We start from the raw sequence: 14,855 nt of genomic DNA, 5'->3' as shown, positions 1-14,855 counted from the left end.
TTAACGGCAGGAATTAGAGACTGGTGAATCTTATCTATGACACAAAAATTTAGCAGTGCATCTAAGCTATTATTTTATTCATAGAAGAAAAAGGAAGCATCCCCTTGCTTACCTAATTTCCCGGGCTTTTTATCCCCCCTTCTTGATTTTCTTTAATTCAAACATTTAACCATTCATTATAACTAAATGATGTAAGTATTCCTTTGATACAATAACTAAAGTCCAGTTATGTTGATACCCGTGCAAGTTCGTGTGAAACACCAATTTCGCTAATCAGCTCCTCTTAATTTTGTTGTTACTGAGGATGGCCTACTTGAATCACAACTAACAACGGTCGAAAGTATGATAGGAGAAACGAAAGAAAGTAACAACTAAGAAAAAGAAACAGAAGAGTAGAATGGACGAAACAAAGAAAAAAGAACACAGTTCTTATTTGGAATGAAATTTAACAAATACAGTATTATTTTTAAACAAAGTGCATAAGAAAATAGAAAGTCAATGAAATTCTTGGAAATGGTAAGGATTGTTGTTGTACGTGGAATGCGAAAAACTAACAAATTTATTTCGGGGAGCTCTTGAGCCCGATTGCCCGTCTAAATAAGCCACTGACTAAATATGAACATTTTGTCAGAAAGTGCTATAACCCCTTTCCACGTTGTTAACTTGTTTTCATGAGACATGGCTACAAATACTAAAATTTATATTTTGTCGGGGCCGCGGTGGCTCAGTGGTAGAGCGTTCAGCTCTGGTGCACGAAGTCTCTAGTTCGATTCCTGCTCGCGCCAAGTGAATTTTGTGGTGGACAAACACCATGTGCATGAGTTTACTCTGGGTTCTCCAGTTTCTTCCCAATTTCTTCATTCCACCATTTCATTCATTTCTCATCATTACCGTCCCCTTTAGCCTAACCGGCATAAACGTGGGACTTAGAATTCAAAGATTTCATTTCATATTTTGTACTCTTTACTAGCGAGACATTAAGCACGTATTTAGTATTGAGGACTGAAGCCGAACTTCAGGCACGAAAGCAAAAATAATGATTAAAAAAGCCGATAAACGCTACAAATGTTGTTTTGTTTTCTTTCGCTGTTGCTTGAATTTGTAACAAAACTTATAATTGTCACGAATTCATTAGGGAGTGAAGAAACAAGTCTATATTAAATGCGAGAAAATCCATAAATCCATAGTGTATATGAACGACATATGTATATAAAGGAACAACTTCTATGCATTTATAAGTTATCATATCACTTGTTATCTGGTGAATAATCTGTAGTAGTTTCAAGCTTGTTTAATTGTGGCAGTGGCGTATTTACGAGTTTGCTTCGGGAGAGGGGCACTTTGCTAACTTTATTTCTGAAAATGTGAAAATTCTGCAACATATTTCATTTTAACAAGAGAGACACTGACCAAAGCTTAAAAGCCACTTTATTTTAAATTATAATTTGTAACTGTTTCGGAAACAGTTACAAATTATAATTTAAAATAAAGTGGGTTTTAAGCTTTGATCAGTGTCTCTTTTGTTAAAACAATCAATCCAAATCCATGAATAGTCTTACTATATTTCATTTACTTTAAAATAGTAAATAAAATTTCTTGAGCTTAAGCCCGGAACACCCCCTTATATACGCTACTGAGCTGTGGTAACAGTTTTTCAGAAGCGAAACAATTCTGAAAATTGAAATCTTAATTAAAAACAGCTTTGTAATCCTTTCCCAACAAATGTCACATAAAATATGTAGTGTGTTTCATCTACAGGCAGTTGCGGATCCAGGCTAGGGCCGGGGGGCCTAGGCCCCCAGTTTTTTGAGCGACAAAAATAACTTAAGCTATTACTAATATATTTTTGAAAGTTTATAGTAAACTCATGATATACCTATCATACAGGGGTTGTTCAGCCTACGTTTGGCCGATTTCGTTTATTCCCCCTCTCGGGCAGAATGGACTCACCCGACCTGGCACTTGGCGTCCTGCAGTGTTGTGCAGTTGCTTCCTGGAAACGGAGTTGTTTTTCCGCACGGGCGACAATAACGCACAAAACAGGACCATTGTTGTGAGTGTTGTTTTAAATTTGTTTCCAAGTGTGTGTGTTTCCGTTCTGTGACCAAAATGCCGCCCAAACTAAGCCGGGTTTGGGAAGGGTATGTTGCGGTTCTTTATGACGCCCACTTTAGTGTTTCTGTCATTAGAAAACAGTGCAAGAAGAATGGTTGCAACATCAATTTGAGTGGAATAAAAAATGTTATTAAAAAGTATAAGGGCAAAGAAGCACCAGCATTTGAATCATAACGAAGTTGCCAGGAAGCGGGAATGCACCAAGGTGGGAATAATACCTCCACCATGCAGAGGAAACTTCGCAAAATGGCAGTGCAAGAAAATCCGCCAACACAAACGTGTATGGCTATTCGTCTTGACGTGTCTTTGGGGACTGTGAGCCGGACGTTACACCATCAACTTCATGAATAAGTCATGAAAGCTCGCGGCCATCTTCTCACGGATGCCCACCAAAAGGAACGAAAGTGTAACTCCCGAAAGCTGTAAAACGGCATCTGGCAAAACAAAGGTGGATGTACGTCGTAACGCTCGATGAAGCATGGATTTACCTTTCCGACTGCGGCAAACCGAGAGCAACAATGTACCGAGAGAAAGGCGCCAAGAACTTCAGAAGGTGGGTCCGTGTCTGTAAAGAATCCTTCCCGAAAGGGTTCATGGTCGTTACTGGCTACTGTTACCGAGGTAAACTGAAGATTCGTAGGGTGGTGAAGAATTGCAAAATAAATTCGCAGTATTTTCAGGAGCAGATCATGCGGCTGATCTACGAGCATGAGATTCCAACAATGTACGGAAATGACGTTAATCTTGTGCGCATTCACATGGACAAGACCTCATCACATACCTTACGATCGTCCCTTGCATTCTACAGGGAGATGGAGGAGGCAAGTGGTATACAGGTGATACCTTTCATAAGGTACCTGTTAAGTCTCCAGATGCAAGTCCTATGGACTATTGTGGATTTAGATTACTGAAGAGGGCTTTGGGAAAACGGCGTGTGACAACTGTGGAAGGACTTTGGAAACCCGTGCAAAGGGAATGGGACAAGATTCCCCCTTTTGAGAGAAGCCTATTACAGTGGAAATTACGCTGTCGGGCTATTGTTAGGAACCAAGGGCAACACTTCGAGCACTTACGGACCTGGCGCCATGGCTTCTTCTAAATTTTTAGGTAAGTCGAATTTGGCCAAATGTAGACTGAACAACCTCTGTAATCTGGGTTTTGTCCCCCCAGTTTTTACCTTCTAGATCCACTACTGTCTACACGGTGATCCAAAAGTGTGAAAAAAACCTAATAAGTTGTGAACACTGCATACAATAACCAAAGTGGCAATGTAAGTGGGAAATATGAATGGGAGAAGATGTTTGAGGGCATATTGAGGGTCTCATTTTGAAGTCCGCAATCTTTAATTTCATGCAATTTCTTAAATGGAAGCTATAGCGATTGATGTATAATTTTAATAGCAAAATTTCGTAGAAATTGAATTGTATTATTAGGTTTGCTCTAGCTGTAACAATTAAGAAATTATTACTCTTTCTTTGATTGTATCGTTGTAGGACGACCCGCTCGGAAGAGTAATACTCCCGGAAGTACGTTTCTTTTGCGCGTGCTACCCTAACCAGCTGTTTTAAGTTTGTCACAAAATTTATATAATGGGGGTCAAGGTTGAATAAAACGAATCCTGCGGTGCTTCTAACCCGTTCCTGCTACTACTATTAATCCTACTACCACTATTCCTACTTCTCCTAGTACTACTATTACTGCTGGGGGCGCGGTGGCTCAGTAGTAGAGCGTTCACCTCCGGTGCTTGTAGTTCCTGGTTCGATCCCAGCTCGCGCCGTGTGGACTTTGTGGTGGACAAACACCGTGCTCGTGGGTTTTCTCGGGGTTCTCCCGTTTCCTCCCACTTTCTTCATTCCACCATTTAATTCATTTCTCATCATCACCGGCTCCTTTATCCTAACCGGCATAATCGTGGTACGTAAAACTCAAAGATTTCATTTCATTTTCATGCTCTTACTCCTCCTCTTCCTCCTCCTCCTACTACTACTACTACTGGTACTACTATTACTAATACTACTATTACTTATCTGCACAAAAGTAAGTAAATCACTTTTTAAGTGTTATTTTTATTTTATTTTAGTGGAAAAGTGTTATGAAAATTAAGAAAAAACTTTCCTAGAGCCGGGTTTGAACCCACGCCAAAAGCAATTTCCGTTATTAGCCCGTAGCGATATCACGTTCGGCCACGAGGGCCGACAGCCGCAAGTGTTTGATTTCTGCTATATGTATGCTAGGTGGCAAGACATGGATAACGCCAATCAATCAGAACCGCGTACATAGTTCCTACTTCCGGGAGTATTACTCTCCCGAGCTAGTCATGTTGTAGGAGATTTGTTAGCACATGATCTTGACGCATGCAGAGCGCATTGAGATCGTGCCGATCTCTGGAGAACCAGATACCAAGTTGATTTTAACAACTGTCATCTGGAAAGGACTGCCATCAGAAATAGCACTGTGTTTAAAGTAAAGACGAGCACGGGCCGGGCTTGGGCGGGCCGACTCCGTTATTTCTTTGGGCTGGACCGGGCCTGGGCGGGCCGACACTGATCTCACTTCAGGTCGGGCCGGGCTGGGGCCGATTAATTGCAATTCTTTAATAATTATTGACTTTCGTTAAACGATAATTAGAACAAAGGCAAACGTTGAAGAAGTGCGCCCGTGAAAATTGTTACAAAATGAAACTTTTAAAATTTATCGGGCCCAGGCCGGGCTTGGGCCAATAATTTAAAAAAAACGTATCGGGCCGGTCCGGGCTCGGGCCGAAAATCTCCAAAACTTTTGGGCTGGGCCGGACCTAGGTACATTCGGGCTGGATTGGGCTCGGGCCGAAAAATTCGGCCCGTGTAGATCTCTAGTTCAAAGTTCTGAGGAATTCCAAGAAAGTAGATCTGTTGCAGATCGACACGAGACTGGTAGACCACGCACAGGGAGAGACGAGGCAGCAACTGTGGCAATGTTGAGATCATTCACTAAAAGTATCAAGACAAACACACGTAGCCCATAAAAGTGGCGCTAGTCGTACCTCAATCCTACTTATTATGTCAATGTACAGAAATAATGGCTGATTTTCTAACACACTGCAGGCTGGATATAAATAAGAGTCATATTTGGGAACCATTTTCCTTTATCCTGTAATTGATGGTTCCCTGAATGTGAGAAAGACATACGTTTTCTGAATGTTTGTTCTGTTCTCGGTGTCATGCTTCTTGTTTTGTTTGATGTGTCTGGGCCAGTTAAAGCCCGACCTACGGACATTTTAAAGGAAATATATTAACCTTTTAGAAACAGGTTGGCTATGTAACCTACAATTTATATCGAAAAGGATCAATTTTTGCGAAATGTTTACTTTCTGCTAAATAATTGGTGAGCACACTTGTGTTTACATGGTCACTAATTGGTTATTCACACAATTGGAAGAAAAAGGCATTGGCTTTATTTTCCAACAAGATGGAACACCTCCTCACTGGCATTTACATGTTCGGAACATCTGAATGAGCGGCTTCTAGGAAGATATATTGGGTATGCCGGAAATGATGATAATGTATTCGGCAAGTGGCCGCCGAGATCGCCTGACTTGCAGATCAGTGACTTCTTTGTCTCCGTATCCCCATTGCCTCAAAACCTGCAAGAACCAAGTTCCTATCTGCTGCCGTGGCGTGATTGGGATTATCGTCTTGATGTCTGTATCGCCACTCTTGTGGCTCGCATTCAACGTCTATGAGGTATAGTAAAAAAATGTTTTTCTTTCAAATGTGATTAATTTCAGATAAAAGTACGATTATACAAAGTGACGTAATACCACTTCAAAGTATGGTAGTATTTCTGGACACACTGTATAATATGATGTTCTGTAAACCGACCTACTTTCGCAAATAACATGTAAACCAACATTTCTAAACTTTCCTATTATATTTACACTCTTGAACTGCAAGTAAAATGTTGCATGATCTTTTCTGGCGACAAAAATCAATTTGTTCCATCACGTAAAGGCACTTGAAACCCAGAGAGCAAACTATACTTTTTAACAGCAAACAATGGCTCATCACCTGGTGAGATCTTACTGTGCACTGCATACATATGAAGGGTGTGCGGGACGTAATGGTCAAAATTTGGACATGATGTACATGCGTAATTGCTCTTAAATTTACAGTATGTGTTGAGTATCATTTAGTTGACATTCATTTGACAGCATATCTTGTGTTTCATGTTGTACAATAAATAAATAAATAAATGTCAACGATGTGATATCAGTACTGTTTGTTTTGCTGCATGTTGTATATTACAATAAACCTTTATATTAACGGTATGCTTTTCACATTTTATCGTTTCTTGATTGCAGTACTGTGGATGGAGAGCCATCTTGCGATCCTCAGTTGAAAGACTCTGGTCATATTTGCAGCATTTTACCCATCGATTACAATTTGAAGGAACCACCTAAACTGAACGGTAAGTTTATATTCAAAAATGAGTTATAAAAGATTAAGTACAAGATATTGAATTCTGGTAATTTTGAAATTCATTATCATCATTATACGAAATATTTTTGGTTGGCTCCACTGACTGTAGCAGGCTACGAATTGTATAATATCTCATTCAAAATAATCCCCCATCACTCTAACACAGTTCTCAATTTGTCTCTGCCATGCTTCAATGCACTGCTGGCAGGACACTGCTGGGATGTTCCGAAGCTCTGCCGTTAGGTCTTCTTGATGGTTTACAAACCTTAAAAATGGATTCGCTTGACAATCCATTAATCTTGGGGAATAAAGGGCATCACAGTAGAAAGATTTGATGAATAAGAGGGTTGGTCCAGGACAGGTCCGTAGCCAGCCCAAAATTTTAGGGTGGGGGTGGGGCTGGTAGAAGTTAGGGGGGCCCGACCCAATCATATTATACTTCATCACCATATTATAGTTCATTTGCAAGCCTACCGTGAAGTTTTATGGGGGCCAGCCAAAATTTGGGGGGGCCCGGCCCCTCTTGCCCCCCGTGGATACGGGCCTGGTCCAGGAAGACGATGTTCTACTTGGTCAGGAGCTGCCAAATCCTGAATGTTCCAAACACTGTCCTTTTAGATGTCCGACTAACTGGTGATCAATTGAACAATTAGTCGATAATCAGCACATTTCTGGATTACTTGTTTGACGTTAACGTCAGTTCTTCAAGGCCTCTCGCTCGTGTGGCCATCTTCTACTTTCTCGCGCTGCTATTTGAACTCCTTGTGGCTCTTAAAAACGCTTGTTCTCTCCATACACTTGAGGAACCACTTGAAGTGATCCTCACGGAACTTTTCCCATGCCTACCAAAAATTTCAGATAGATTCCTTGTACCACGTTCCTCAGTTTTATAGCTAAACAACCTGCAAGGGCAAAAGGGGAAATAAAATACATTAGGAATCTAATTGTTACAAATAGCTCAGATTACGGTCATACATTACCAAGACAGCATTTACGCGACTAACCGCTTCCCGGATTAACCCGAATATTTACGTTTGGGAATAATACGTAAAACTGGATTAACTCAAGTTATTACGGTCATTATATTTTTTTACGTTCTTGTCTGGATTAACCCCAACTATTGCGTCGTGATAAAGAAAAGTACAGTGAGCAAATATTTGCACGTGATTCAACTGTCTTTTGTTTTGATTTCTTGATATAACACCAGGTGGCAGTGTATTAGTCCCATAATGGTGTAGTCTTTTTTTCAGTAGTATCACTACGGGAAGCTGTTCGTTAGTTTCTTTTCTTTCCTTTTGAAGACGTTTTGTGTTTACGACTGCACTATTTAGTGCATTTTGCAAACAATGAGCAGCGACAAAGAAGAAAATTTCAATGTTATTAGTTACATACAAGTAGTAGTAGTGACAGTGAATTCAACATAGACATTTTTTTATTTTAATATTTCCAATTTGTATGAGGGTAAATAAAAATGTATAAATTACGCAGAGGAACTGGCACAATGCATCACATTGAAATTCAACATGAGGTACTGTTATCAGTTCTCTGTCTGTTTACAGCGTATTTATAAATTATCTTTACTTCTTTATTTTCAGTCTTATTATTACTAACTTTTACCTTGGATTTGCTTCTATTAAATGAAAATAGCATATATTATGACAATATAACAATTATATTATGTCATATGGAAAAGTATATGACTAAATGGAGCATATTTTCAGCATATATTTTATTTTATTTTTACAGCTTTTCTATTTTTCAGTGCCCGAAATAATTCGGGATAATCCAGAAAGAGGTTTTTGAGGGGATGAAACTTTCGAAATTTAGTTGTGAATGACAATTAACATAGATTATGAGAGGTTGCATTTATGATAAATTTAAAAATATGACTTTTTTGGAACGTTTTTCTGCAAAAAAAAAAGTGTAGACCGGGAAGCGGTTAAATAATCAAACTACGCCTATGCCAATCATTTCCTACATAATGGATAAAGTCCGGATGTTCTCAGGACAAACTTTGTTTGTTAGGCCGATACAAAAGAAATTTGATGATTAACGTTTCAAGAACCGGATTACTATATATTTTTAAAATTCTGGATTTAAGATGGGAAGGACCAGAGCGAGGTGAAAACGTCTCCTCCGACCAGGAGCTGCAATAATGCAAACTGTGGTTGACGCAAGATGTCTGCGTGTGCTTGCAACATATTGTAAAATATATGATCAATCCCTAGAAGTGTGTAAGATGACTAAATTATTGGAGAGTCGAATTTAAGGCCCGTGAAGGGAACATAGTATAATCTTTCAATATACAAATTTAGACAGTTCCTCTCAATATATTACGGAAGCGATTAAACTCGAGCTAATGGTGTGCAGAGGCAGAGATAGAAAATATGTCGGCCCAATACACTGGCTATCTCTAGGGCGTTAGTTGCCAGAGTCTTGTTCACCGAAAACGCAGGCATTGGTACTGGAACAATGACCATTTAAGGAGTGAATCCGACGCCAGGTAGGAGTCGTAGGAGTTCGAATAGGCATTAGGTGATATTTCTAAATTTGGCGCTTCTAGGATTTAGTAAGATATATAGCACAGCCGCGAAGAATGTAAAACTGCTGAATATTCTCTGCAGTCGGGTGCCTGTTAAAGACTGCAAGAGCACTCCGACGAGTGAGGATATTTCCACGGATTTCCATAACTAATGAAAATCGCCTTACTGACACTTCCACATTGTACAATGGAGCCATTGGCAGCGTTTATAACAGTCTGCTCATATAGATTATCAGCGGCACATATAAGAAAACCATCAAGAAGATAGAACGTACTGAACTGCCGGATTGCTAGCCAATTAGAACGCTTCAAGTTAGATCGTGGGAATCGTGGAAGATGATAGAAATTATTAATAGGCAGACTGTCGGTGATCACTAGAAGGTAACCACCACCATAGAGATCTAAATGCACTCCCCATGTGGAGGAACCAACAAAAGAAACACTAAACACGAAACATTAATGAACGAGTAGATACTGGAGCCAATAAAAAGTTAGCATGTACTGGACCTATTTATTGACGTTCCATTACCTGAGTTCTAGTATAAGTTTTTTAATGTTGTAGTATGTGTAATTTCAAGTGTTTTATTGTAGTTCGTGTATTAGAGGGTTGGTGATTGCATCGATGGAAATATGATAACGTCATGGGAATATTGCGCACATGAATATATACGACTTAATATTCCATTTAAAATCATATGATTTTAAATTACTTTTACTGCTTAAATTTCATTTTGTTTATGAGACTATTTAAGTGTAAAGAAGCAGGTTTATTGTGTACAATATATATTTTCCACAAAGGTAGATGTTAGGAACCGATGATTAATTAAAAGGCTAAAATTAGTTTCATAATCTTATCCGTTATTACAAATCAAATGGTTTAGTTTTCGCATTGCCAAGACGACAGATTTGAGAACCCCAAATATTTAATTCTACGGAAAAGGGATTCTGGGATCGAGATGAAAGTACTGAATGGGAATTTCAACACGAAAGTACCGTAAGTTTTGTTGTGGAAGTAAAATATTAAAATTTCTTAATTTTAACTGGTTATTTACTGTAATTACGTCACAAGAGGAATTTGAACTAAAATGTAGGCAAATTTTGGGAAGTTCAGATAAGATTTAAGATAAAACCAGTTGGGAATGCTTCAAGAACAATGACGGAACGAACTTAAAAAAGAATTAACTTTTCTTATTAACTTCTATAGGCTTTATATCAATTGTTATATCCGGGGCTGAGAGGTAAACTATGTCAAGACACTTTTTGACCGAAATTGAGTTATCATATTTTTCTTTACTTACAGTAGTACGAGAAACACTAGGAAAGGTTTTAGATGTGGACAACTGGAAGGCAGGGAAGTGAAAAATTTTTCAGTCAATAAACAATCGACTGAATTCAACAAAATATTGTCTTGAAAACACTTTTTTCGCTTCTCCTGTGAAAATAATATTTTATGACTTATATTACTTTACTTCTCAGCCCCAGATATGTACTTTATTATTATGCTCATTAAACAATTCTTGTAATATATTTATCCATTTAAAATTTCCATAAGTACAAAATGTTTTCCACGTGATTTCTACTATACTATATGTTTTTTACTATACTATACTATATGTTTCATGCTCTATTATATGTTATTTTTATGAAGACAACACGTGCTCAAAATTGAAAAATTCGCAAAATATCATCACTCCCTATGACTAACGGTTCCCGAGATATGGGTCCTTAAATCTCCAGAAATTGGAACTTGTTTAGCCAATATACCGGGAATGGTAAGAGTGACGGGAAGAATTTGATCACTTCTTACAGATAATCTTTGATACTCTATTGACTGAAGGGCTCAAAATTGAAAAGAGAATCGAAAATAACAGTCAAACACACACACACACACAGATATAGATAGTTCAGTAACGAACGTTTCGTTGAAATTCGAACTCTTGAAGTTCGTTGCAATACGTGGCTGCATATTGACTATTCTTTATCTGTAGTGAGAATCTTAATCAAACTAGCAAATGTATATAGCTGTTCGAAGCACTGAGAATCAAAATCAAAAAGCATAATTGTTTACTAGAGCTTAGTTCAACACTTGAAGTAAAAGTATATGTTAATATTTCGACTAAGTGCTATATTTAAATATGTTTTATGGATATTTATTCAGTTCCTACACTGACATAGATATTATCATGCAGCGAGTTTAACTTTCAATAGCTGACTTTATTCTAAGATAGGTAAATAAAAAGCATAGTAAAGTATACTTTAACTATGTAATTGCTTTTTTTACCTTCAAAGGCCGAGCAGTTAACGTGACAGTGGATGTGTCCATCGTAGCCATAACCGCAATAAGAGAAACAGAATTGGTAAGTCATTTATATTATTTAGGCATTTCAATGAGTTTGCTATTATACAAGTATAATTCTTAAAGTTGTAACACTTATAAAAAGTATGGCTTGAGTAACTGGAACCTCCAAATATCATGGCATATATTTTAAATAATGTTACTTGAAATAGAAAAATGATATCTAAAAATCATATTTTAAAGATCAAAATCTAGCACAAATGCTGTTCTTATTACTATGCTCAAGTTAAAAGAGTAAGCTGGACCTTAACAAACACAAGGTTTACACTACAATTATTTGTGTAACAACTTTGATTAACTTAGTCTCTTGTACCTCATGAATCGCATCGTTCACTGTTAGCCACCACTTTATAGGCGATAACTGAGACTGACTATTAATATTTGAATTATTTAGAACCCAAATTTTAGACTCACGGTTAATGATTGACAGAACCTTAGTTATATCCTTTCCCATTGCAGTTAACGTTTAATTCATTGCGGCCCGAATGCTACACGAATTGTCACAGGTTTCAAAATCAGTGAATTATATCCTTTAGTCTCGCATACACGAAAACTATACTTACATCTTGGGCATTATTATGATTCACTAAGGAAGCTTTGCTTTCTACTTTAACGTCACTGGCAATTGTCATTTCAGTAATAAAATCATAGTTACAGAAGGTATGATGATTTTGTATTACTCAATTATTCTATTCTGGCGTGGGAGACCCGGGTTCGATTCCCGGCGGGAGCTCATGCAGTTCAGATTCCACGTTAATGAGTAGGTTCACGTTTCATATAGTCTCGTTGGTGAACGAGACGTTATACTCAACTCAACTTTATTTATGAATTACCCTTGCCACGAAAGACCCGACGACCAGATGAGACCTCTGTGTTTGAACTTCCACGTTGAACTGTAGGTTCGTCACCTCCGATATACAGCCTGAGTGTTGAAAAAGAACTCGAAACTTTTTAACATTTAATGTCCCAGTCAGGAGAAAATATCTGGCTAGGATATAGTTTCCTTGACCTTATCTCCACTATGTCACTCTAAAAGGATGCCAGACGATTCCTTCAGTAAGATTCGAAAGACTATTGGTTGAACAGATTTGTGAATTTAGTCTAGCGTAGTCAGATGTGATAAGTATACTGTTAAATTTGACTTTACACCGGTGTCAGAACTATTCTTTATCCCACAATCAATGAGTTGACTCTGGAGGATATTTAGGAGACCCCTAATTAGCTAATTGATTTGAAGATGTAATAGAGTGGTATCTTTGAATTGATACATACGTTCTTTCCCCGGCCGATCCAGAGGGTCCCTTGATGCAGTAATGGTTGACAATTTCCTTCCGAGGGATCATGAAGAGATAACACCATTGAAATAAAAGTATTAAACCTACCACATCTTTCGATATCAATAAAGAAGTCACACGTAAGGTTTTGATGAGTATTATAATAATATATTGATGCCTGGTTTCGCGATAGTTTTACTGATTTTTGCTATTATACGTTGTACATTGAAAGGCACAGTCTTAACTGACTATCTGCAAGGTAAGACGTGTTGCTTAATACAAGCGGTTTTAATCGTTTTAATATTTAAATCATTTCCCTTCATGAATGTTACTTGTATTTTAACAATGGGGATGGAGGATCAATACAAGCTTCCTAATAATTTCAAATTTTAACAAAAGAAACACTGACCAAAGCTTAAAACACACTTTATTTTAAATTATAATAACGGTTTCGGATATCTAACATATCCTTCTTCAAACAATATCGAAAATTGTTAAAATAATCAATCCAAAGCCATGGGTAGTCTTATTTTGAAATTTTATACTGTAGAAACCTCACATATGTACACAAAATGAATAACAGGGTAATTCAAGTATTCAATAAACAGTAATATGAATTTCAAACACCGACTGCAGAGATCCTACGTCCAGAGTTCTTGATGCATTGTATTGCTTGCACGGCCATTATTATGGCTTTGTTCTTCAACTACGTAGGAAATTGACAGTTCTTGGGAAAAACAATTTGTGGCCAGACAATATGTTTATAGTTTACGCTGTGCAAGCCACAGAAACAAGTTTGACGATCCTCATTACAGCGCCTTTGAATTTCTTTTCCTTATTTTAATGACTAATGATGCACATCCGTAATTGTCTCTCTTTCTTACAAATTTAAGTATGGACTCTAAAACAGAATGGAATCTACTCTATAATATGTCATTATTTTCAGGATATGGAAATCACTTTCTTCTTACGAATTACGTGGCAGGACTGTAGACTGTTTCCTGTTAAAGATGATATACTTTTGTCCTTAGACGAAATGACTGGTTTGTGGCAACCTGACGTAAGTAACTTCATCATATTCAGTGACTGTTGTTGGAAGAAGTCATGCCGATAAAAAACATGTAACTTGAAAAGTGACGTAGCAACTTCCTCTCCGCCGCATGAAGTAGTAGTATTGTGAAATCTAGCATAAAGAATAACAATGAGTAACAATTATAGAATATTTTGCAGATGAAATGCAGTTGGAGGTAAAGTATACAGATTTAGAATATAAGCGTATATTATGTACGATACTGTTATTGCTGAATTGAAAGTCTTCCTGTTTTATTTAAATTTAATATCCAACAGTAAAGAAAGTCTAGAAGAATTGTAAAAAATAGGTTAGAAAAAGGATAAAAAGTATATTCTATCTTTTTCCAGAACTGTGTACACTTTAAGACTTAAATGCAATTTCAAAATGTACTAATACATATAGTGTACGATAGCAAATGTAATATTTCAAAATGCAAGTGAACTTACTGATTTTACTTTGAATGCTTGATATGTACGACAGTACACTGTAAAAACTGAGGTGTTGAAACAACACAAAATGACTACAACTTTAGCGTGTTACTTGTATGTTAATTTAACTCCAAGCACATCGCCTTCCGAGCATATCAGAAATAACTCGTTACTACCTGAGAAAATTTGCATTAGTATTTATCGTTTAGTCTGAGCAAAGCTTTTCGAAATATATTTGGCACTTATGACAAGTAATGAATAACGTTCTATGTTTTCAGTAATCGGTCACAATAATATTGTTGTAAACCTGTGAATCGTATGACAACAGTTACATAGGCAACAGTTCATCTTATGTTCATATATGCTAAGACACAAGAATAACAAATAAAGAAAACAGATGGAAGCACAGCTATCTGCGTAACTGTCGTCAGATGATTCACAGGTTCTCAACAATATTATTGTGACCGATTACAGAAAACATAAAATTTTATTAGTTATTTGCCATAAATGCGAAATATATTTCCCAAAGCTTTGCTCATACCAAACAATAAAAAACAATGCAAATACTCACAGCCAGTAAGGAGGTATTTCTCATATGCTCTGAAGGTGAT

The 14,855-nt window shown here is 37.4% G+C and overlaps 1 protein-coding gene across 1 annotated transcript in view; it reads left to right on the top strand.

The window, feature by feature from the left end:
* Nucleotides 1-4,456: 4,456 nt before the first annotated feature.
* LOC145682298 (glycine receptor subunit alpha-2-like) overlaps nucleotides 4,457-14,855 on the top strand; it is a 43,044-nt gene continuing 32,645 nt past the window's right edge. The window contains exons 1-4 of the mRNA XM_081753875.1: nucleotides 4,457-4,578; nucleotides 6,455-6,561; nucleotides 11,404-11,471; nucleotides 13,691-13,804. Of these exons, the coding sequence (XP_081610001.1) occupies nucleotides 4,457-4,578; nucleotides 6,455-6,561; nucleotides 11,404-11,471; nucleotides 13,691-13,804 (411 nt within the window). The remainder of the gene's footprint in view (nucleotides 4,579-6,454; nucleotides 6,562-11,403; nucleotides 11,472-13,690; nucleotides 13,805-14,855) is intronic.

Source organism: Thermobia domestica, chromosome 3 (genome assembly GCF_964235325.1).
Source record: "Thermobia domestica chromosome 3, izTheDome1.hap1.1, whole genome shotgun sequence".
NCBI classification, from domain to species: domain Eukaryota; kingdom Metazoa; phylum Arthropoda; class Insecta; order Zygentoma; family Lepismatidae; genus Thermobia; species Thermobia domestica.
The sequence above is the reverse complement of the archived record's forward strand: the minus strand, read 5'-3'. Positions and strand labels throughout refer to the sequence as shown.